Source organism: Buteo buteo, chromosome 2 (assembly GCF_964188355.1).
Source record: "Buteo buteo chromosome 2, bButBut1.hap1.1, whole genome shotgun sequence".
In the NCBI taxonomy this organism is placed as follows: domain Eukaryota; kingdom Metazoa; phylum Chordata; class Aves; order Accipitriformes; family Accipitridae; genus Buteo; species Buteo buteo.
The window spans coordinates 23308686-23331974 of NC_134172.1; the positions used below are offsets into that span (position 1 = coordinate 23308686).

The following is a 23289-nucleotide window of genomic DNA, read 5'->3' on the forward strand; positions in this document are numbered from 1 at the left end:
TAAATATTTCCTAACATACAACTATAGCCAATCATGGTTACAAACTACTACATAAAGATAATAACACAGTCAGATACTTCAGTAATAGGACTACAGAAGCATCTAATAAAATAGAGGAACAGTAAAGCTATATTTGGCCAGCATAATGACAGATGAAATGTAATGTTAATTAAATATCAGGCAATGCATATCAGAAAAAACTTTTTGCCTTCTAAAGCATTCGGAGCCCTAAATACACATCAAAATCCTCTTCTGTCTTACTAAAAATCTCTGTTCAGGACACAGAGGACATGGACAGAGAATGCAAAAGGAGATAGAGAATATAGCACGTTGATTGTATGTCATCAAAGAGGGGATTTTTAGCATGTACCTTGGAACACCATGTTCTGCTTTAGCTGTAAAAATCGTGTCTATAAAACAAGAAATATAAGGAAGGAGGACATATGAAATTAAAACAGTTAGAGATATGGAAAGACTTGGTTATAAGGAGAAGTAGTAAAGGCTGAGACAAAAGAAATGGAAAAGGGACATACAGAATAAGGAATAATGCAGAGAAGGCAATAAAATTGCTCCCATTTAACATCCCTCAGGGTGAAAATGAAAGTTAACAGCCCACATAACTGCAGTGCAGACTTTCCAGAGAACTGGCTTGACAGAAATGATTTATAAACCACTATTATCTTGACTTTCTATTTATAAATTTTGGATAATATGATTGACTTGTTTCTAGGGTGATCATTTCAAAGCCAAGCAAACAGTTTTCTGAATGGCTAAATGAATACAGATTTTGACTTTTTAGAAAGTAATTTGAAAGAGCCCTGCAAAGAAATAACTTAATAGAAAAAGCAAAGAGCTAGATAATCTGATTAGAATTTAGGTTTATTTTGGTATTCACCAGTGACCATTAAGGCCATTAAGTTCCAACGGTTTTATTTCTTTGCTCTGGTGTCTCCATATAAAATAAGTGTAAATATCAGTCTTTCTGCCAACTACATTGATTCCTTTAGACGATCCATGCTCGTTGAGTTTATTGCATTTTCTTATACCTGTAGGCAATGATCTCTGGATATTTCTGCCTGTGTAATGCAGGCTGGACAGGCCCTAACTGTACGGAGAACATTGATGAGTGCATTAGTAACCCGTGCCAGAATGGGGGGAGCTGCACCGATGGGGTCAACAGCTACTCCTGCGAGTGCACCAGCACCTGGACAGGACCACAGTGCCAGACTGCCCAGCAAGGTACGGCCAGGACCTCCTCCTCCGCAGAAATGGGCCACCAGGCTTCAGCAAGTAGATGCTTGGTGTATATGATTAACATGTGAATAAGAACCAAGTTATGATGGAAAAAACGAGCTGTCTTCTTGGTGGATTACAGGTCCCAATCCAAAGTCCCTTGAAGTCAGAGTTTTCCATGAGTTTTGTTTATAGCTGCTTTGTTTAGCAGTAGGAGAGTAACAATGAAGTTGATCTGCAGGCCCACTGGCCTTGACTAGACACCAGACATCCTAAAATCAGATTTCTGTTCCTGAGAAAGTGGTCTGGTAAGCCGGGTGGGAAAGAGGATCTGATATAAGGAGAGTAGATTTACAAGGGAATGTATTAATGTTTCCTTTTGTGCATACTATTGCATTTGTTGCAAAGCTGAGAGGTCCTGACATTTTTAGTCAAGATGAAAAGCCAGAGAAGGTTTTCAAACAGAAATTAATGAAAGAAATGTTATCCATGAAAATGGGGGACTCTGAGTTTTATGGAGTGACTGCAAGGTCCTGCCTTTAACATTTCTTCTTACTATCATTTTTTCTGTTTGTTTGGGATTTTTTTTACCATTAATTTTAATTAAACAAGGTCAGGATAGCATTCCAGTGAGCATCCCTGTGGCAGCCATCTGTCAGATGGTTTGTATTTATTGCAGATTTCTGTGAAGAAAGCAGATTAACTTTTCACAGAATACAGAATGTAAAACTTTCACTGAGCCCCTGTGAAATCTGCTCTATTTCAGAGCTACTTCAAGCTCTTTCCTATTTTCCTTAAATATTTAACCAGTAATGTTTTATTATTAAGTAGCTAAAAAAAAAAAATATTTTTAACCATTCATAATAGAAGGGTTAGAAAACCAGTTTTTATCCTGTGAGAAATTATAATGTATCAACTTTTGGTTTAGTTCCTAATCAAGGGAAAAATGATACATTTTATGGCGTGATAATTCTGAATCTGAATGACAAATGGTGAGATATTTTAGATGGACACTTCAAACAAAATTATATTCTTTTTACCACTCCTTGAAACAAAATACTTCATTTCAGTTTGCTGAGAATTGAATATTTCTTTAGCATCAGTTCAATGTTAAACTACAGCTGCTTGTTGTACACTGTAGCTATGTGTGCATTGTATTTTGGGTGCATAAAGCACATATTTTTCTGTTACTATTTGGGATTCCCAGTTCACAGCCCCCATTCATTGAATGGCTCAGTGAGAGAAGAGACCACGGTGTATCATGAGAGGTATTATCAGGCCCAGAAATCTGACCAAGAAGAATAAATGGGACAATAAAACATCTGAAGGATAACTTCTATGGTGCACCACTACTGAGAATGACAATTTTACGTCATGTTAGCTTCAAAATGTTATTTCATTGTAGGTGAAAAATTTACAGATTCAATCTGGAGGTAGCCTTCTGGAAACAAACTAGTTTATGGACATGTTCCTGAGACAGAATCAATGTCTTTTGGGGGTATCCACATATTCCAGCTGAAAATCTTTGTTCTTTTTCCAGGAACTACTTTTCTCTCAGGGAGTAATTTTTCTCAATTTTTTGTGATGTCATTCCAGTTTATAGGAAATCCTGTAGAATCTTTTATAGGAGTATTTTTCACCCTTGTTTTAAATGTTTCGAAAGTCAAAGCTGTGCTAGAAAGTTAGGTTTTGTTTAAATCTGTATAGTGATAGCACAAGTTAATCTGTTTAATTTTCTCTCTCTGCAGTTTGTGGAGGATATCTCTCAGGCCTAAGGGGGACGTTCAGTTACCCTAACAGCCCAAACAGCCAGAGGTACAACAGTGGGGTCAGCTGCGCTTGGATTATTCAAACTACTCCCAACAAGGTAAAATAGAGATCAGGTTAAAGAAACCCTCACTCTGCAGGACCCCTCAGCTCATCAGAGCAAACGTGTGGCACCTTCATGCCACATATTCCAATATTGTGATCCAATCCCCTCAGAATAAATAGTTTTTCAAAAAGAGTAAGTTTCAGATCCTCACAAGCCTTCAGGCTGCTTAGCCTAAGAATTTGCCTGGGTTATGTTTTCAAGGTTTTTCCTATGCAGCTGAGGGTTAGAATTTATTCACCTACCACCAGCTAGAGAAGGTGCCTATTTTAGCATGTGATCTCTGAATAGCTGCACGAGAAAAGCTCTGCTCTGATAGGCTCCACAGTTGGTTTGTGAGCTAAGCGACCACAGAGCAATTTCATGTTTCTGATTTCTGAGCTCAGAAAGGTAGAATGCGGAGTTCATATTGTCAATGGCTTTGTGTAATAACAGCATTTGAATTTTTTTAAGGATTAATTTTTAAACATTACATTCAAATGTGTATTCTGATTCTGATGTGCAGCTAACAATTCCACTTGTGTTATAAATAACAACTACAAAATATGTTACTTCACACTTTAGCATGGGACTTCTTTCTTGGGATCTAAATATTTGATCTATTTTTGACATTTCATGGAAAGAATTAAGTAGTTATAAACCAGTGGATGCTAGTGATTGTGTTTGTATGTGACATATCCTCAGCTTTAAGCCTGAGAACCACTACTGTCTTCAGCAGAGCTATCTGAAAGCATATCAGTGAGGAATCTGAACATACATAAAGCTGTATGTCACTAAGTATCTAGAGTGGTCTTATGAGACACTGATTTTATATGTGCAAAAAAAGATAATTTCATTTTTTTAGCTCTCATGACAGTACTTTCAACCATAACAAGGATGAGAAATGTTAATTATTTGATGAGAAAACTGCCATTGGAAACCTGGAATAAAGTATTTTATGCTGTATTTCAAGCCTTTCACATGGCTTGAAATATATACACATATATATTTCACATACGTAACAGACGCAGGCAAATAGTCTCAGTTTATAGAAATAATGCTCTTTCCAGACAACTTACCTGTCCAAATTCTTTCCTATCTATCTTCTCTCTTTTCTTTTGACCCTTAAGATTCTGCAATATCTTCTTCTGTCCTGGAACTTTTCAGGAAATGGCATAATGGCTTCAAAGCTTGTAGAATCTCACAGTTGCATGAGCAAATACATCTGCTTTATGCAGAGTTACTGCATAAACACTGTCTCAGCAGATGGAAAAAAAGACATTTCTTATTTTGCTACTCCCTGCTAGATCCTGCGTATTACTTTCCCATTCTTCCAACTGGAGACAAGTAATGACTGTAACTCTGAATTCCTTCAAATACATGACGGGCCTTCAGCGTCAATGCATATGCTGGGAAAATACTGTGACTCCTCACCTCCTGCAGAGCTTTTCAGTTCCCACAACTCCCTGTACTTTTGGTTCTACTTGAACCACACCATTACGGCTGGAGGTTTTACTGTTCAGTGGGAATCTTGGGATCCTGGTAAGTTTGGTGAAATATCATGTGATTTAGCATTTGGAGCAAAATGAATGACATTTCCTTTGATTAGGAAACGTTAGGAGCAGTAGGACAGTATTTTACTAGGGAATGAAGCTGAAATGTAGACATACATGTAATTTTAAAATATATAAACTCCAACTCTGGGCCTCTGCATGAATAACTTTTGCTGGTTTTTAAGGCTGCTTTATACCTCCTGCGAGGAAACCCCCAAAGAGCATGTGTTTCTGGACATGCCATTCTTCTGATTAGTTCTCTTTTTCCACAGAAGTATCTAGTACTTTGAAATAGGCAAGCTACCCTTTTTTGCCACTGACAATTTACAAGAGGCTAAAGAGGTTGAACCATGCTTTCCAAACATGATAGTGTTGGGAATTTGATTTTAAATTATCCATGAGCTTTTTGGTATGATTTGCTGTACATTTCTGCCTGAATTCTTGGTAACACCCCTTGTTTAGTTCTTCCAGGAGGCCTGGCAGTGCATTTCTAGAGATAAATCCCAAATCACCTTGTGGAAGGTCAAACTCACTTCAGTGTTCTGTGTATTGTTTAGAAACAAAATGATGCATTGGGATATGTCTTGAAAGAACAATACAGTATAAAAAGTATAGAAAATTTCGGGGGGAAATGGTTTCTTTATTTCCATAAATATTTATTGAAATGCTTTTAATGCGATATTTGGTGTTTTTTTTCTTTCAATTAACATTATTAGATAGATAATTACTAATTGACGAATATGGATAATGAAAAGTGAAAACAGATCTTGGGGGGGGGGGGGAGAAAAAAAAAGCAAGGAGGGAGAGATGTATAGATGTGACTAAACTAGCTACTCCTTAGGTATAACACACAAGTTAACCTTACCACTCCCAACTGTTATGCTGAGAGGGATGGGGTTTTTTATTACAGCTATATAAAACAGCCTTCCCTGTAATTAACTTTTTTTTTTTTAGTTAAAACAGTCTTGTGCATGGAGACTATTTACAAAGTACAGAAATCCAGATTGATTTTGTAAATCCAATCTAAAATACAGTGCTTTTGATCATTCTCCTAAAGATATTTCCATCCTAACTGGGAAAGAATCTTTCTTTTACTGTGCAAATCAGGAAGTATTTGGAATTCTGCTTTTATAACTGAATTGCAGAATTAATTGTAAAATTTAAAGAAGTAACGTGTTTGCTTGTTTGTTTTGGTCTTTGTATTTTAATTTATTCTGGATCTGAAAGTGGTACCTAGTTTTGACACCACAAGAGAATTCATCTTCTGACCTGACATGTAGTGTTAAAGACTTTGTTCTTCCATGTTTCTTTTCTGTTAGAATGTGGCGGTGAGCTGACGGGTACTTACGGCTCAATAAGCTCTCCAGGATACCCTGGTAACTATCCTGTAAACAGAGACTGTTTCTGGACCATCTCAACCAGTCCTGGCCTCCTCATCACATTTGCTTTTGGCACACTAAGCCTAGAACACCACGAAAATTGCAGTTACGACCATTTAGAGGTAAAGTTTAATTGTGAACTATGACAACATTTTATGGCTAAGTTATTGCAAAACAAGATATTTCAAAACTTTTTGTACATACAGAAAGGGACTGTTTGAAAATTAAATCATGGGTTGAAATGTCCATTTGTACTTACTTATTCCAGCCATCAATGCACACTCAGATACAGGCAGCATAACAGAAAGAGGATGATATCCCACTCCACTGAAATCAGTGGATGTCTTGCAACTAAAGAGGATGGGATTCAGGCCAAATACCTGTTGGGAAGCTTTCACTTTCTTACAAAGTTCAGTCTCCAAACTCCTTGTCAAATGTCAACCCACAGAGACTTAATCAGCCTAAGGAAAACTATTAAGGAAAGGGTTCCAAGATTAATAGATTCATATTATAGTACAGTCCATGACTTGATGTGTGAGCTTAGGGTTTTTTCTCAAGTGCAAAGTAATGGTTACAGAATTCACAAATACCCAGTCATGGAAATGAGAAAATGGTTTGGAATAGCATGTTCTCCAAAATTGTGCAATGCAGAACATGATTTCAGGAAAACAGTTTAATGGGAAATCTCCTGATGCTTTCTTTCCCTTTCACAAAACCCTTGATGACTCTCCTAGGAGCATTATCACAGCTATCCTGGTAGGTCTATATCTTGGTTTCTGTGTGTTTGGAGGAAACTTTCTATGAGCTTTCCCTACACCCACCATCTACAACACCTCCTGGGGCCCCCAAGATAACTTTAAGAGTGTTGGTAGTGTTCACAGATGGCACACATCTAATAATCCTAAACACTGATCTATCATTCTGTCTAGATTCGAGATGGTCTTCTTCCACAAGATCCCATCCTTGGTAAATACTGTAGCACTGGATCTCCACCCCCACTCCAAACCACTGGTCCATATGCATGGATTCACTTTCACTCTGATGACTTAGTTACTGGTAAAGGCTTCCACATCCTCTATACAACGTCTCCTGGTAAGTAAAATTCAACATTAAAGGCTGGTTTGTTACATTCCCAAGATATAGCCAATAGCATACAAATAGATGTAATTAACACTTGCTATTTAATAATATAGAAAGCCTCTTTGATTTGCAGCCATTGTACAGAGGCAGCCTAAACTGAAAGTGTTACCATACTTGTATCTCAACTAATATATTTTTTTCTTACTATAGAAGATCCAACTTGTGGAGGAAATTACATGGATAGTGAAGGGGTTATCATGTCCCCTTTCTGGCCTAATCCATATATCAACAACCGACAATGTATCTACATTATCAGACAGCCAGAGGATGAAAAAATATACCTCAACTTCACTCACATGGAGCTGGAGAGTCACACTGGTTGTTCATCAAATTATATTGAGGTGAGTCCTCTCAAGCAGTTGATATGGAAGGTTGATTACATGTGTGTACCAAACCAATACCACTTAATTTCTGTCCCAAGGGCCACTGCAGAAATAGGTGTTAATCAAAGGACTAAGTATACCAGTTTATTAGGGTCCAAAAGTCACAGGGGCTAAAAGAGTAGAACTGTACATTCAGAATGAAGCAAAGATAAGAGAACAAGAAAATCTCTCGAGCTTAACACTAATTCTTAATCAGCTGTATGTGATTAAGGTGGAGTTTGGACTTTTGGTAAATGCATGCCAAATGTAAGAAAAATGGAAATAAAGCCCCAGCCACTATGCAGCATTTTCTGGAGTCATGGTGTTATACTGAAAATCTTGTGCTGGGGCAAAAAGGAAGCACACCATATATGTGTTTATATAGACATACATATGTACATATATGCATATGTAAAGCCAGGATTTTATTGTTAGTATAATTGAAATTTTAGAAGGCTAATTCAAGAATTGTTATTAGTCTAAATCTAATTATTATAGAAAAATAATAGTACGGTTAGAATGCTTCTATATGGAAAATGTAGTAATACTACTACTACTACAATAAAAATGTTGATGCTATCTAGGATCCACTTGAGGTTATTTTTATGTTTGCTAAAGTGCTTTTACCCCTAGCTCTTTCTTCATCGGTCTGCAGCTTCACATTACATCCAAATGTACTACTATATGGTGCCTTTTAAGTATGCTAGGTACGACTTCTTCATTTTCTTTGTTATCCCTAAGCCCAGTTTTGTCCAGCTCCAGGTCTCATTCCTTTAATTGACCACGGGTGAGGTTTGGCATGGTGCTGTGGAGGCCGGGGGCTCCTGGAGGCCAGGGGGGCTCCCCGGAGGGGCAGAGCAGGGTCTCACCATCAGGGCCCATCCCACCACCCTGGCCAGGGAGTAAGGGAGCCCCAGGAATTAGGCAGCTCCCTAGGGATGCGGATTGGCCAAGGTCAGGCTGGGACGTGGGCCTGTGGGTGGGCCTGGCTCAGCAGAGCCCATGGCCAGGCAGGGCAGGGCTGTGGGGAGCTGGAGACCAGCCCTGCTGTGGTGTCGCTGGGGCAGGGACTGGTGGCCCCGGGGGGCTGATGGGGGGTCCTGGGCTGTGGGCAGGGTGTGGGGGCCCCAGAGGAGGGCAGGCTGGGCCAGTGAGTCCTGGTGGTGCCCTTGGGGCCTGACAAGCTCTTTATGTCGGTGGCCTGTGCCCCTTCTCCTGTCACCACATCCCTGTGCCCCTCTGCGCTGCACCCCAACTCGCCACATCTCAGGGTGTCTGCTGTCATACCTGGCCTGTATTTCTCCATATGGTCACAAATAACTCATCCTACATGGAATGACTTCTGGGTACTGCTGGCTGTATAAAAGTGTGCTTGTACTGCACAGAGGCAAACAGGAGTAAAACAAACGGGGCACAGTCACTCAGTCAATTAGCGAAGGTGCCACCACAGCTGAAGCAGGTAGGAGCAAGCCCTGCGGCCCCAGCGCAGACCTGGGTCCTGCGCTGCTGGCTACACAGTTAAGCGGCAGTGGGATTTGGTTTTGTGCTTAATCTCTTCTTGACCAAGCGAGGAATAGGCCCCTGTGAGCTCCATGCAGTTAATCTGTTTTTAAAAGATGTTATTGTGCTGACATCATTCCCTTCCCTCCTCCTCTAATTCAGAGACTTTGGTTGGAATGAAGTGCAATTAATTTCTGAAATGAGAGGGGAAGTGTGTTTAATGAAAACAGACAGCTTTTGTTTGTTTGGCCTGGTACTCCTCTTGCCTAATTGCTGGCAGAACAGCAGCTAAATTCACAGCAGCCAGAGAAACAAAACCATTTCTGTTGAATGCAATCAGTTTGCGTTAGTTCAGCAAGGCATTTACCTTGCTGTTTGCTGATCAGTCACAAGCCATTCAGTTTCCCTGTGTTTCTGTCCTCCTCTTCTTCCTGCCCTCTCACTCGGTGGCTCAGACCAGAGAAGAGAAACAGGACCGACATTTTCTGACTGGGTCAGTCGGTACAACTAAGGCACTGTGCTCTTTTATCAAGGCCTGGTTTTCCACAAATGCTTTTCTAAAATACTGTCTCACTGGGTTTTATAATGAGGTTCAGCTAGGGAGGTAGCTTTTGGATGCTTAAGTTACTTTAAAAGTCACTCTCTGACAATTGTCACTCTGAAAAGGTGCAGATTATTCCCATCCCTGGTGATACCAGGAAACCTGCAGAGTTTCCACAAGGGCCAGACACAGCTCACAGACACTTGCTCAGGGAGGGATGTTTAGTCTTTTACTGAGGAAGGAACAGCCTGGGACCAGGAATCTGCAATAAGAAACTAGAGACAAGACAATAAAACTTCTTATTTAAGAAAGACTGTGACATGGTGCTGCAGAGGTAAGGTGTTAGCCAAGGCAGCTCTTTCTCCTTGCCATCCTTCTAATTGGCAATAGGAGACATTACTCACAGTTTAGAGAACCTGTTATTTTTATCATTACTCACTGGGCTTTATAAACCAAAAATGTATGGAGAATCCGCTCAAGAAAAAATGTAAACTCCTGTGAACTATACATCTGGAAACTTTCACTGCTGTCCAAAGATTTTCTAAATATTCCAGCACAAATTCTGATCTCAGTTACTCTGCTGTAAATCCAGAATAATTCTGTTACCTTAAACTCAAGTCTCAGGGAAATTAAAAATATCTGTTAGTCAGAAAGGCATCTCATGAGCTGGAGTTTGCCAAAGCTGGGCAAGTAGGCCAGCCATTGCCTGCTCACCCAGGTATTGACAAAGGTCCCCTGTCTTCTGTCCCAGTCCATGGAGGAATACAGCTGGAACACAGGAAAGAAGAGGTGATGAAGGGGGGGACCTGAAAGCTGGGGGTCTCTGGCTTTGCCAATGATTTCACTGGAATGATTTTTTGGGGTTGACATCATATAGGTGCATTTAAAAGCAGCTCCAGCTGTATGAGCTACCACCACTTCTACAGCAGAAAAGAGCTGTTTTCTTTTTAGCAGAATCTTTGGGAGAAAAATTTCATTTTTTGCCTGGGCAAATAGCAGCAGAACTCTTTTTTGAACCTCAGCTTGTTGGCTGCCTTCTTGGGCACCTCTGAGGGTGTTCATTGCTCCTTAGCTATACCAGTGATCTGCCTGGTCCCTGGGATGCACCTATTCTTTCCCATGCACTGTGGGTTCAGTGCCTGAAGTTCGGAGCTGCAAATACCTCTTTCTCTTCTTGTGCCCTTGATAATCAGGATTTATAATCGACTTCTGGGAAAACAAAAAAGATAGCAATTGATTGAGGTCAGTAGAGTGGCAGTGCAGAAGGTAAAAGCTGAAAGTGATTCCTTGATAAAGCTTCATTGTCATTATTGTGCATTGGACCCTTCAGATAAAGTAATGGAAAGATGTCAGTATACCTCTTTACTGCTTTAGGGACTCAGAGTTGCATCTCCTGTTAGTGAGCTGTCCCGCTGCATTGATGTATGGGTGTGATGGGACGTGTGCTTGTTCTGGAGAAGTGCCATTGAAAAAAGAAGCTAGAAGCTTTATGACCAGAGCAAGAAAAACACAAATACCCCTTTTTATCCCCAGCAGATTTTCGTGTTGGCAAAAATTTCATAGCTGTCACTGGTGAGCAACTTACTTGTCTCTTTCATACTAAAGGTGTCACTTTTGGAAGCATAGACCTAAATTGTACTAAAGCTGAGAAGATCTGTTTCACCCTAATGTCCTGTGACAGTAGCACGTGTGCGTCTTCTGTGCTGATCATCCAGTCCTTTGAGCTCTCATAAATCATGTGCTTGTGCCAGTTACTGTGATGGCTCTGTCCCTCTTACAAATAAGTAGAATAGTTATTCCTTTTGTTATTTAGCAGCTCTTGTGAGATTATAATTTTATCCAGATATCAGATCCCAAGGCTTTTATGATCTGACATTTTTCTTTTTTTTCTTTTCGATGACTAGGTTCGAGATGGTGACAGTGAGATGTCTTCTCTTATTAACAAATTCTGTCATAATACACTCATGTCACCAATCACTTCTACCAGCAACAGTCTCTGGATCAAGTTCAAGTCTGATGTGTCTGTGCAAAGGGCTAGCTTCAGGGCCATTTATCAAGTTGGTAAGAAGAACTGGTAACTTGCAGTGTGAACCGATCTGCAATTTGGACACTTTCAGTCATTTCCGTGCTATATTATCCATATTATGGGTTGAAGACAGACTTCAAAAGAAATAAAAGAAAAAAATAGAGTCAGTTTATTTATTTATTGCTACTTTTAGAAATTCTAAGATGATGTCTGTAGTAGGTCTGTTGTAGGCACTCCTAGCATGCTTGGAAATGCAACCCTCATTGCTACTATTAATGATAATCACTTCCTGCTAACATACCAAAAATGATACAGCTATAATTCTGCCTAAATAATTTTACTTTCATTTTTCCTGTCTTTTAGTTCTTAATCATCAACAGATCTGTGTCTGTGAAACAAATGAGTCAAATCCATTGGTTTTCATGGGCACAATTAAATTGGTGTTCTGTATATACATATTTATGCTATACTTATAGCAATATATTCTTTTAAATACATTCTTAATACTACTCAGATGATCTGTAGTAGATGCTGATAAGAAGATAGGTTTTTAGGGATGGTTTTCTTCTAATTTCATACTGATATTTGATAGACATCACATTATACATTCTGTGAAACCTTTCATTGCAAGTACTGATTCTTGGTGTCTCTTGGCAGCCTGTGGAGGCTCCTTGTCTGGAGCAGGCACTATCCGTTCCCCTTACTACCCCAGGATGTCCCCTCACCCAAAGACCTGTGAGTGGATCATCTCCCAGCCAGCTAGCAAAGTGGTGATTCTTAACTTTATCGACTTTGACATTCGAAATACAACCACTTGTGACTCGGACTACATTGAGGTAAAGAATAATACACATATACTATGAATAGTATATGATTTCTTAACTGTATGTTCATTTTCATACTCATCTCCACTACAACAGAAGTGCTTGACAGGCAAGCACTTCTTACAGCAGTTATAAAAGCTTTTCCAGGCTCATAATGGGATCCCAAACCTTTTCTTGGTTCTCCAAAGATGATGTGACCATTTTAATAATCAGAGAGGAATATCAGGTGTCTTTAGATAAACAGACCTGGTTTTGGAGGTTTATGTGCAACTTACTGTTTGAGGGTATAAGGTCTCAGCTTTTCTCCATCTGACATGCTTTGCATGGGAGAATGCTCCTCTGACAGTCATAAGGCTGCATTTTATGTACCTGTAGTAGAAACCATGCTGAAAAAAGGGTAGGGTTTGACTTGCTGAGGATGTCTTTTATGTGGTTCTTATGAACTCATTTATGCTTAAAACTTTAATATAATAGAAATTTGTATGGGATATCTTGAATACACTGTTCTTCAGGTCAGAGATGGCAACAACACAGACTCTCTTCTTTTGGAGAAATACTGCCGTACAGCTGTATCATCTATGGTGCAATCTACACAGAACAATCTCTATATCAAATTCAGAGCTTCCTCTCTTACCAACCTTGGCTTCAGAGCTGAGTACTGGCCATTAGATACAGGTAAGGATTTTTTTGTCGTTTTCTGTATAGAGTGTTGAAACTTTCCAAATTTTCCTGTACTCTGAAAACAGTTGGCCATCAAGTTTTATGAGGTTGTAATGGAAGATCAATTCTGAATCAGTTACTGTGTAGTATGCATTGAGGAAAAAAAGACTATAAAATTTCAGAAAGAAAAATATCTGATTTTATAATTGCCTAACTTTTTTGTAAATATATCATTTAACCTGATGTTTTAAATCTCTACAGGATGCGGAGAGACACTCACTGAACCAAAAGGAAGCATTACAAGTCCTGGTCATCCAGAGGTCTACCCACATGGTATTAACTGTACCTGGATTATCAACATTCAACCTGGCTACCTTATCCGCCTGACATTCACTTCATTTAACTTGGAATTTGATTATAGTTGCAGAAAGGATTATCTTGAAATATATGACAACACCACTGTGCAAAAATTGGGAAGGTGAATATGTCCATTAGCCTACAGAGCTGAATTACTGTAGAGTGAGCACTGTTCTGTAGACCTCAACATCCAATTTTCTTCCCTAAATTCTGTGTGTAGATTAATTTCTCTGCATTACAGAAACAATAGCAGCAATTTCTCTGCTTAGGATAGTAAAGGCAGCTTGCTTTCTTTGACTATGGAATGAGAAGCACATTTAATAAATATTATACCAGGACAACCTAACTTGTGTCAAAAAGATAGCTTTTTAAGGACAGGTTTCAATAGCTGGCATAGTCCAGCTCCATTAACATTTTGATGTATGGGAAATAAGTTCAAAAGCATTAGTATATCTGTGCCCAGCAAAAGACGTGTTTTGAAACACTTGCATAAGTGAAAGAAAGATTACTTAAAAGATTGTGCATTTGGATCTCAGCAAAAACTAAACCAAAATCTGCATTTTATAGGAATTTGTTTTCAATTTCTCTTGATATGTGATTTTATCTTAGGGAAGAATCTTTTCTTTTTTTCCCCTTCTCCAGTTGGGGTATACACAGGGTTTTCTTGCCGCCCTAGAATTCAAGAACATCTGAACTACTTGGGAACAGTATCCAGCTGCAGCTACAGGCTGTAAAGTAGTTGGCTAACATGGCAGTATTTTGGAAAATAAGGAGCAAATTAATGTCATAATGGAGAGCGTTTTGCAACCTTAGTCTTTGGCCAGCCACTCTGACTCCTACAAAAGAACAGAATATGTTGTAGGTACAGCATAGAATAATTTCAATAAGAATTTGACAACTTGATGAACAGTTTCTTCTCTGACTTTGCCACACAAGTTAGATTTGTACATGTAGTGTGCTATTTAGTCCTATGATACAGGGTATATGGCTGGGATCTGTATCATCCAAAGGACACATTTGTCTATGCATAACTGTTCAAACTGCTCAGGAAAGCTGAATCCTCTTCCAGTAATACAGATGCTTCATAAAGTACTGCCTTTCAATTTGGGGCATCTTTTTGCTGCAGGTACTGCGGAAGATCAATTCCACCATCCATCACTAGTGGTGGCAACATGATGATGTTGTACTTTGTGACCGATCGCAGCATTACATCTGAGGGTTTCTCAGCTAATTACATCTCCCTGAATGCATCACAAGGTAATATGTCAGTCTGTTCATTATGTAAATTGTATGTTTTCAGCTGTCACTGTAAATAACCACTACAAGAAACAGAAACATTATTTTCTATGTTAACAGAAGACTGCCTGGTGCCTCTTCTACCCCTTCTTATTTATCCTGCTTTATTCACAAGCTTTTTTCCTCCCTAGGAAAGCAGAAAACAATTTCTGTAAGCAACACTGCTGTTTTCTTTAAAAAGCCAGTAAGAGCTGACATGGTAGAACTGCATGAATTATTTAGGAAAAGTATTTTCTAAATTTGCTTTGTCCGTTCTGAGCTGAGTATGTGTGATCTAGGAAGCTTAGCAATTGTGGACAGCTTACTTGAATGGGAGACTCTCAGGTGCCATAAAAATTAATTTAGTCCCTATTAAGGTGCAGTATTGATGATGGGCAGAGAAAGGTCATATAGGATGAAATTTGATAAAGCAGCAAAATAACCTGAAAGAACAAGCTGGGTCTTTTTTTGTTACGACAGAGTGCACCCTTTCTGTCTCCACAAGAGTTCAAGGCTCCTGTTATGCCTTAAACCTGCCCTTTAAGTATCTCCTTTTAAGGGGCCATGACATACATCAATGGGGTAAAGACTACTGAAGAGAAGAATGATGGTTCCTTCCTTAGTTCTCTAATGCAGAGAAAAACTGAGAAATTACTCCAAATTCTAATCAAGCACATCTGTGCTTTCAAACTATGCTGAACCCACCATACCTGATCCAGTGTTTGCCCCTCTCTCTAGCACTGAGAGCATTTTAGCAGTGACTGAACTGCACTTGAAAAAGGAGCCTCTTGATGAAAGACTGTAACTACCAGTTTCATAGACCCAATAGACATGGGTCTGCTATTGCTCCCCTCTCTGCTAAAGACAGATCTGTAGTAGAAGAGGATTTATGTGGGTAGAGGGACAGGTTCTGCCTACAAAACCTGTTTTTAAACCACAAAAGGGGCAGAGTGGGACAATGAAGAAAAGTAAAAGTGAGAATACATTTGTAGCTGGGTTATTTATCTATCCATCATTAACCAGTTTCTAGGTCATTTGTGTGTGTGTGTGCAGGCTACAAGGGATTTATTAGATGAATACCAGAAATTCATAATAATCATCTATGCAGCCATAAACTACCAATGGCTGCTTATTGTTTGCTCTTAGTTTCTTTTATTCTTCCTGCTTTCTGAGTTTCTCCAACCTGTTTAAAACCAGCAAAATTTCCAATTTCTACCATGTGAAAAATAACTGCTTTCTTGATGACAGCTTGGAAAATTTGGTTATTATTTAATCTCTCAAGCATGTGTGTAGGCAAGACCAGTACGTATTTTGCCACTGTGTTTTTATTCACTACCAGATAACTTACAAATCCAAATAATCCATTTTCTCAGCTGCCTTCATTCATACTTGAGTTATCTGGCATGGAAACCAAGAAGCCAGTAAAAACAATTAAGATTTAATGAGAACTATTCCAAGGAGGAAATTACTGTTTGTTAGAAAATAATAGGCCAAACCCCAATTTCTACTTTTAAAAAAACTTTCCAAGAAAGATTCCATAGTTTGAAACCTGAGTTCTTATCAGTAAGAAACTGTGAAATTTTCAATCAGGCTTATAAAGAAAGTCTTCTATGAGCCTGGTTTTGGAGCTGCAAACTGTAACTTCTCTAAGTATGATTGTTATTTGTTAATGTGACATTTTTTCTTTTACTTTACCTCAGATTAATATTTTGTGGGTGGATTTGATTCCTTCCTAACTGTTCTTATAGCAGCTCTTCTCACAGTTCAAGATCAAAATATTCTTTACTCAACTTTAATCTATATTTCTGCCTCTGAGTAACCCTATCTGTTTCTCTGGCTTTGATAGTTATCCCGGTGCCATCCAACTTCACTGCTCTACCTCCTCTCTTCCATATTCCCCTCCTTTACCACCACCATGATGAATGGATTTTCTTATCTTTCATCCAAAGCACTGCTATATGCATCACGTGAGGTTCAAACTGCATCAACACTGTCCCTGGAATGATTTCAAACTATGTCATAAAAATGCAAGTCTGTTTTCTCTTCAATGCTATTAATAACTAGAAACTGTAAAAAATGTTTATATGAAATTAGAACTATGTAAAATCTTCATCCAAACTCTAAACAACAGGTATGATTTGTTTTTCCCATAATGAATGCAGATATCTTTACTACTCTTCAGCTAAACTGGGCTAACTCTCAATTTATTCTCACTCAGACGAGAACTATGATCTCTAGAATAAATGCTTTTTCATTTCAACCACTGTAGTTTGTAGAAGTGTGGCAAAGTAGCAGATAACTACTGAAACTGAGAGTAATAAACTTATACAGAAGTTGAAACTACGATCTGATTTCTCTACAGAGATTTGTTTCTTTTGGTCCCAGTACAAGCATAGCAGTACTATAAGGTGGTCATAAATACTGGACTGCTAACATTCATTTTTTAAGAATAAAGTGTTTTGAAGTTTCTATGGCCTGAGAGAAGGCAAACACATGTGTGTACGTGGACTTTGCTGTGAGGAGCAACTCCCCGCTTCCCTGAAATCATATCAAGTTTAGTTTTCCCACTGTGAGATGTTTAGGTCTGATATTCATCTTATGTATATCCAGTTACGCTAGGGTAGCAAATTGCTGAACATAATCATATCTGAGAGATTTACCAAAGCTATGGATTTTTTTTTTCTTTACATCTGCTGCCTATTTTCATTTTTCTGCTAAGGAAAATATGGTTCTAATAATGTTTCTTGTGCAGTAAAACTCCTTCATATTTTTAAGCTATGTTTTCTTAGCCAGCTAGAGTGTAACCAATATCAGAACTGGCTAGACCTGTTCTGGTTCATATTAGAGATTTCAATAAGATTTTGCCTGGAGTTATTTTACAGAGAATGAGCTATTGAAAAGATGGACAAGATTATCCTCCAAAAAAGAATAAATAGGAGTAAAAAAAAAAAAGGATAAGTAGGAGTGAAAAAAATATTTTTGTGTAAAACAAAACTAGTTTTCCTCTCCATGCATTTTAGCAAACAATGTTTTTGTTAGCATGGCTTATCTGTGATATATTAATTAGTTGAAAAGTAGCCTGAAAATAATGGCAAAGCTATATTTCCTGTTCAAAAAAATTTGAATGCCACAAGATACAGCCATGCCCATGGTCCATAAAGTGCAAACAACTTTTAGCAGTCTGCCAGCTAGTAGCTGCAAATAGCTCATATGGCAGCAGTACAAATGGAAATCCTTCAGTCAAACATGCCTACATGACAGTTGTTTAAAATGTATATTGCCCACTTAAACTATCTGTACCTTGGATGCTTAGTTCTTGGCTGTCTTTCTGTCTTTTAAAGGGGAAAGTCACATGGAAAGCAAAGTAATATTTGGGTTTATTTCCTAGAGTCCAGGTCTCAAATACCAGATAGACAAATGTTACAGCAGCCATATAAGTGTTATGACAGATTTTAGGGTTTTCTTTTGCCCATCTTGGCTGACCACGCCACAGAGAACCCATGTAAAATTATTGAAAAATATTTGAAAGAGCTCAGTCTTTCCTGGAAGTGTTGCTCAGGGTCTTGAAAGATCCAGGCCAAAATTTTTCAACAGGAATAGAACTAGAGTCAGTGTATGTATTTTATTGTCCTTGACTTCTTCACAAGTAAGTGGAAATTTATTTGTTTTACTTTGAATTGGGGTTTGGGGGGTGTGTGTTTTTTCTTTTTCTTTTGTTTTTCACTTGTTTGTTTCATTAAAGGGGCTTCATTTCATCCTTTCTGCTGAGAAAAGTCAGCATTTACAAGGTTTTTAGCTCCTCATAGAGTTTTTATACCTGGTCTTTCTCTGACTTTGGTGAAAGATAAGATTTTGTCTCCTTATAATCCTGAATTGTGAATGATATTATTTATCAAGAGGAGTAACTTGGTTTTAAATAGCTTCATTATGTGGTATATGTTAGCTGACAATGACTGACTGGAGAAGTCAGTTTGAGAAGGATGAGGAAAGAAAGGAAAACATCTGTAAACCCATGGACTTAAAAGTGCACCTGAATGTGAGGTATAGATTTGTTTGTCGTCTTTATTGATAGCTGAGTACAAGTTGAGATCTCAGTTTCCATCTTGCTGACTGAACCCAGTAATTAGTAGGAGGATGTTGCCTAGCTTTTCTCATCAGCTGAACAAGCAAAGACAAGAATGGAAAGTAGTGTCTGACAAATATGTGTGTGCAGAGATAAAGGGCATGGTTGAACAAGGCTCAGCTAAGAGAAAAAAAAGCTGAAGTCCTACATGCATCTTGGGCATCAGCTCATCCTAAGTCCCAGGAAAAAGGCTCAATCAGCTGGCAACAGACAACTTGTTACGCCAATTAACTTGGTTATGTTTGATCAGGGTATTAGTCTGCCTGTGTACACCTATATATGTGTCTACAACTCTATAGTATGTGTGTTTATGTGTAAATCAGCAGAAGAGAGTCAGAGATTCTTTTTAAACAGCTGTACCCAGTGTTTCTAAGGAGTTTGGGTCTGAAATGCTACAAAGGACCTTTTTGTGCCTTCTTGGTAAAAATTAAGCCTGTTAGCATCTGCCAGCAGGAGTAACAGAAGGCCCTGAAGTCCAGATGTGCTTTTCCATTGCCTGTGGAGAGACATATACTTCATGTGAGAGTTTCTTCCTTATTTTCCTAAACATGCATAGTATTACATAAAGATCTAATTGTTAGGCATCCCAATTTTCCTTTGGCAAAGTGAGATCGAAAGAAAACTCCCATTTTACATACGACACTATAGTTTTTTTTTTGATTAATTGGAATTGTGGCAACCGATGAATATCTCTTTATGGGAAAAAACATGGATATAATTTTCTGCATTATGCATGATTTCATGAGTGAGTGGTACAAAAGCTGGCATTTTTGTCCTCTGTTGGCTATTACAGTGGGTTACTGCCATTTATGGCATTTTTTTCAGAAGAGCAAACACATTCAGTACCAAAATCAGAAAGCAGATTGAATATCTTTCAAAACCTCACACGCTGGCAAAGCAAGATGTGCAATTGTCCTCGACAATTTCCTCCTTCTTCTGTTTTTCATGAGCTGCAATAAGTGTCTTCAAACTAAACTGAATTCGTATTTTTTCCAGGCATATAATAATCACATTATGGCGTTGGCCTGCATTCTGAACTTTGGCAAAGGAGTCAAAGTATTTCTTTCTTGCTAACTTTGCTAAAAGTGTTCACTGAAGGAACTATTACTGCCCAAGCACACCCCCAAATGCTGTGTTAGCGAAGTGAGGGCAAAAGGGGAGTGCCAGCTCTCCTGTTGAAAGTAGAACACAACACATGAATCCAGTTACCAGAAGAGAGTTGGCTGTCAAAAAACATGGGTTCATTTATGCTTTTCCTAAACTTCATAGCAGTGTATGCTCAGTCTACACTTGGATTTATTTCACTGTAGCCAGAAGTCTGACATTTCTAAGGCAGTCACTGTTCCACCTTCTGTATTTATGCCCCCTTAGATCATAAAGAAGATTGTTATGTGAAGTGTAGAACAGTATGCAGCACTTGGGATACAAGTTTCTGCATGGATTACTCCCAAGAGAACAAACTTTGGTGAGGGAGGGAACCTGGATAGTTTTGTGGAAATTGTTCTTAAAAGGGCTGATAAAAACATTTTGGCTTCTGTGTTGCTAATTTTACCCTAAGGGCCCTTATCTAGTACATCCATTTTAATATTCTCCAGGCTGAAAGCTAGTGTTCATAGTCTCAGCCTCTGAGTGAATAAGGAATAGCAGTATTGCAACAGCTCTAACCATTAAATGTGCATGAGTCAAACATCTAACTGTCCAAAATCAGGAGGAAATAATTAGTTAAAAATATGTAACCTAATAAGTATACACACATTTTAATTTTATTTTTTTATTGTTTTTTGTGTAATGAGCTGTTAGAAAAACTTGGATCACATTTCTAAGTCAGATTTCTAACCCTGCAGGCAGAGTTCTCAAGAAATCATATGACTTAAGGACCTGGGGTTTGATGATAAGCCCTACATATCATGAAACACCATGGGAGCTGGCAGCACAGCAAGGGCATTATAAGGACTTATAAAGCAGCACAAAGTTTTTAAGGTGACCAGGACTAACCTGATTGTTATATGCATACATTAGAGCCTATCTGTGATGGAACACACAAATGACTAAAATTCTAGATAAAGACTTTAGTAGATCATGATTTTAGGTAAACGAGTGCATGAAACCTTTTTGACTTGTCAATACCAAAGTACAACCCAATGGCAGAAAATTATTGGCCTGTTTCTGTGTCATCTTTCTTTGTTCTTGTTGTTATGAGTTAGGAACATGAGTCTGGTAGCTAGCTTTGGGGGTATTTATTCCACAGAAAACATTTTCAACAGAGGCTTTCTGGGTGACCAAGAATGCAAAACACCATTAAAAAAGACACCATTAAAAGCAAAAGCATTTTAGTAGTTAGAATGGATAAAGAACAGACTTGGAAATAACCAACCTTACACATGGAGGGCCTGAACTGTAATTTCATCCCTTTCCCCTAAATTATTATCCATATTGAAGTATTAAGCACAAGTATTACTACACTGCAGCTATGTTGTGCTAGAAAACATGTTTCAGAGATCTGTGGCAACCAGCTTAAGTGAGTATAAAGTTAATCATAATATTTTGCTTGCTCTATCAGTTGTACTTCATAATTAGTCTAACTCTGCCTATTTGACAGAAAGTACTTAAGAAATCTACTTTCATTTTTATAGTTGCAACCTGTAGGACCTGAAATGGGAATGGAGGACCAGAATGAGTCTCCAGGGTCATCAAATCCAGCCCACATTCTGCTTTTCAGAAATTCAGGAAGACTACCTTTTGTGTTGATCATGATAAACTTTTCAGTTTCCTTTCTCTGCTTACCTGGGTTTTAGGTCAAAGCCAACTTAGGCAGCTGGAACTACTCTTACGTTGCCTATTTATTACAAACACAGTGTTCTGGTAAAAGCTGAACAAATCAACTCAAATATAGAAAATCCCAGCTGGATTCTGGTTTTACTTTACAGTGATGACATCCAGCAGTAAGATATGTCCAGGAAGAGTTATAATGCGCAGGAGAACAGGATGTTTGCTCCTTTATCTGTTGAAAACAGAAATTTCCTGTTAATTTAGCATACATATTAAATTAATTTATACTTGTTTCTTTTCTTTTTAAAGTGTGCTCACACAACTACAGTACTGAAACTGGTGTGCTAACATCTCCAAACTATCCCAATAACTACCCTGTCCGGATGGAGTGCATATACACCATCACAGTGGGAATGAACAGGCGGATTGTGCTGCGCTTCACCAACTTCACCTTGCACGGGAATAAAGTCTGTACAGACGATTATGTAGAAATAAGGCAAGCCTAATTTTTTCTCTTGTCCTTATTACTGATAACCATGGCAGCTGTCCAAATACACTTAGGCATGTTCAGAAGCTATAGTTTTAACTATACACCTGTGCTGTCAATGTGGGAAAACGATTTACCAGAGAACTTTAAAGGCTACTTTTTCCTCCTCCAATCCTGCTCCATTGTCAGCTTTCCCACTTGGTAAATTCCAGCTCTCAGAGCAAGTGGAGTATGTGGACTGCGTTGCCATGCACTGCATTCTGGTTGTTTTCCTTAGTGCAGAAGCAAAGAGTTTTACTGCCCGTTTTGTGACATATTCTCCATGAGATTTGAAAAGTCACGGCAGTCAGGTGAAGTCCCTGGTGACTGGAAAAAGGGAAACATTGCACCCGTTTTTAAAAAAGGGTAGAAAGGAGGACCCTGGGAACTACCGACCTGTCAGCCTCACCTCTGTGCCTGGGAAGATCATGGAACAGATCCTCCTAGAAGCTCTGTGAAGGCACATGGAGGACAGGGACATGATTCAAGACAGCCAGCATGGCTGCACCAAGGGCAAGTCCTGCCTGACCAACCTAGTGGCCTTCTATGGTGGAGTGACTACATCAGTGGACAAGGGAAGAGCTACAGTTGTCATCTGTCTGGATTTCTGTAAGGCCTTTGACATGGTCCCCTACAACCTCCTTCTCTCTAAATGGGAGAGAGATGGATTTGATGGGTGGACTGTTTGGTGGATGAGGAATTGGTTGGATGGTCACATCCAGAGGGTAGTGGTCAATGGCTCAATGTCCAGGCAGACATGATGGTGACCAGTGGTGTCCCTCAGGGGTCCATATTGGGACCAGTACTGTTTAATATCTTCATTGATGACATAGTGAGCGGGATCGAGTGCACCCTCATCAAGTTGGCAGATGATGCCCAGCTGAGTGGTGCATTTGACATGACATCCCTGGAAACATTCAAGGTCAGGTTGGACGGGGCTCTGAGCAACCTGATCTAGTTGACGATGTCCCTGCTCATTGCAGGGAGGGTTGCACTAGATGACCTTTAAAGGTCCCCTCCAACCCAAACTATTCTATGATTCTATATTCTGTTTTATGTTTATCATCTTTAAACAGCAGCTATTCTATGATGCAGCACTAGGAACATTTACATAATCTGCTATATTTGTCTAAACTGGCATCACCATTAAAGTTAGGATATTAGCATGGTGA

At 38.9% G+C, this 23289-nt stretch overlaps 1 protein-coding gene across 1 annotated transcript in view; it reads left to right on the forward strand.

The window, feature by feature from the left end:
* The window catches only part of CUBN (cubilin), a 154929-nt gene that overhangs the window by 13218 nt on the left and 118422 nt on the right, over nt 1-23289 (forward strand). Inside the window, exons 12-23 of the mRNA XM_075048329.1 lie at nt 1053-1239; nt 2982-3100; nt 4390-4624; nt 5955-6136; nt 6944-7106; nt 7305-7495; nt 11462-11618; nt 12241-12419; nt 12920-13082; nt 13329-13545; nt 14551-14681; nt 21901-22087. Of these exons, the coding sequence (XP_074904430.1) occupies nt 1053-1239; nt 2982-3100; nt 4390-4624; nt 5955-6136; nt 6944-7106; nt 7305-7495; nt 11462-11618; nt 12241-12419; nt 12920-13082; nt 13329-13545; nt 14551-14681; nt 21901-22087 (2111 nt within the window). The remainder of the gene's footprint in view (nt 1-1052; nt 1240-2981; nt 3101-4389; nt 4625-5954; nt 6137-6943; nt 7107-7304; nt 7496-11461; nt 11619-12240; nt 12420-12919; nt 13083-13328; nt 13546-14550; nt 14682-21900; nt 22088-23289) is intronic.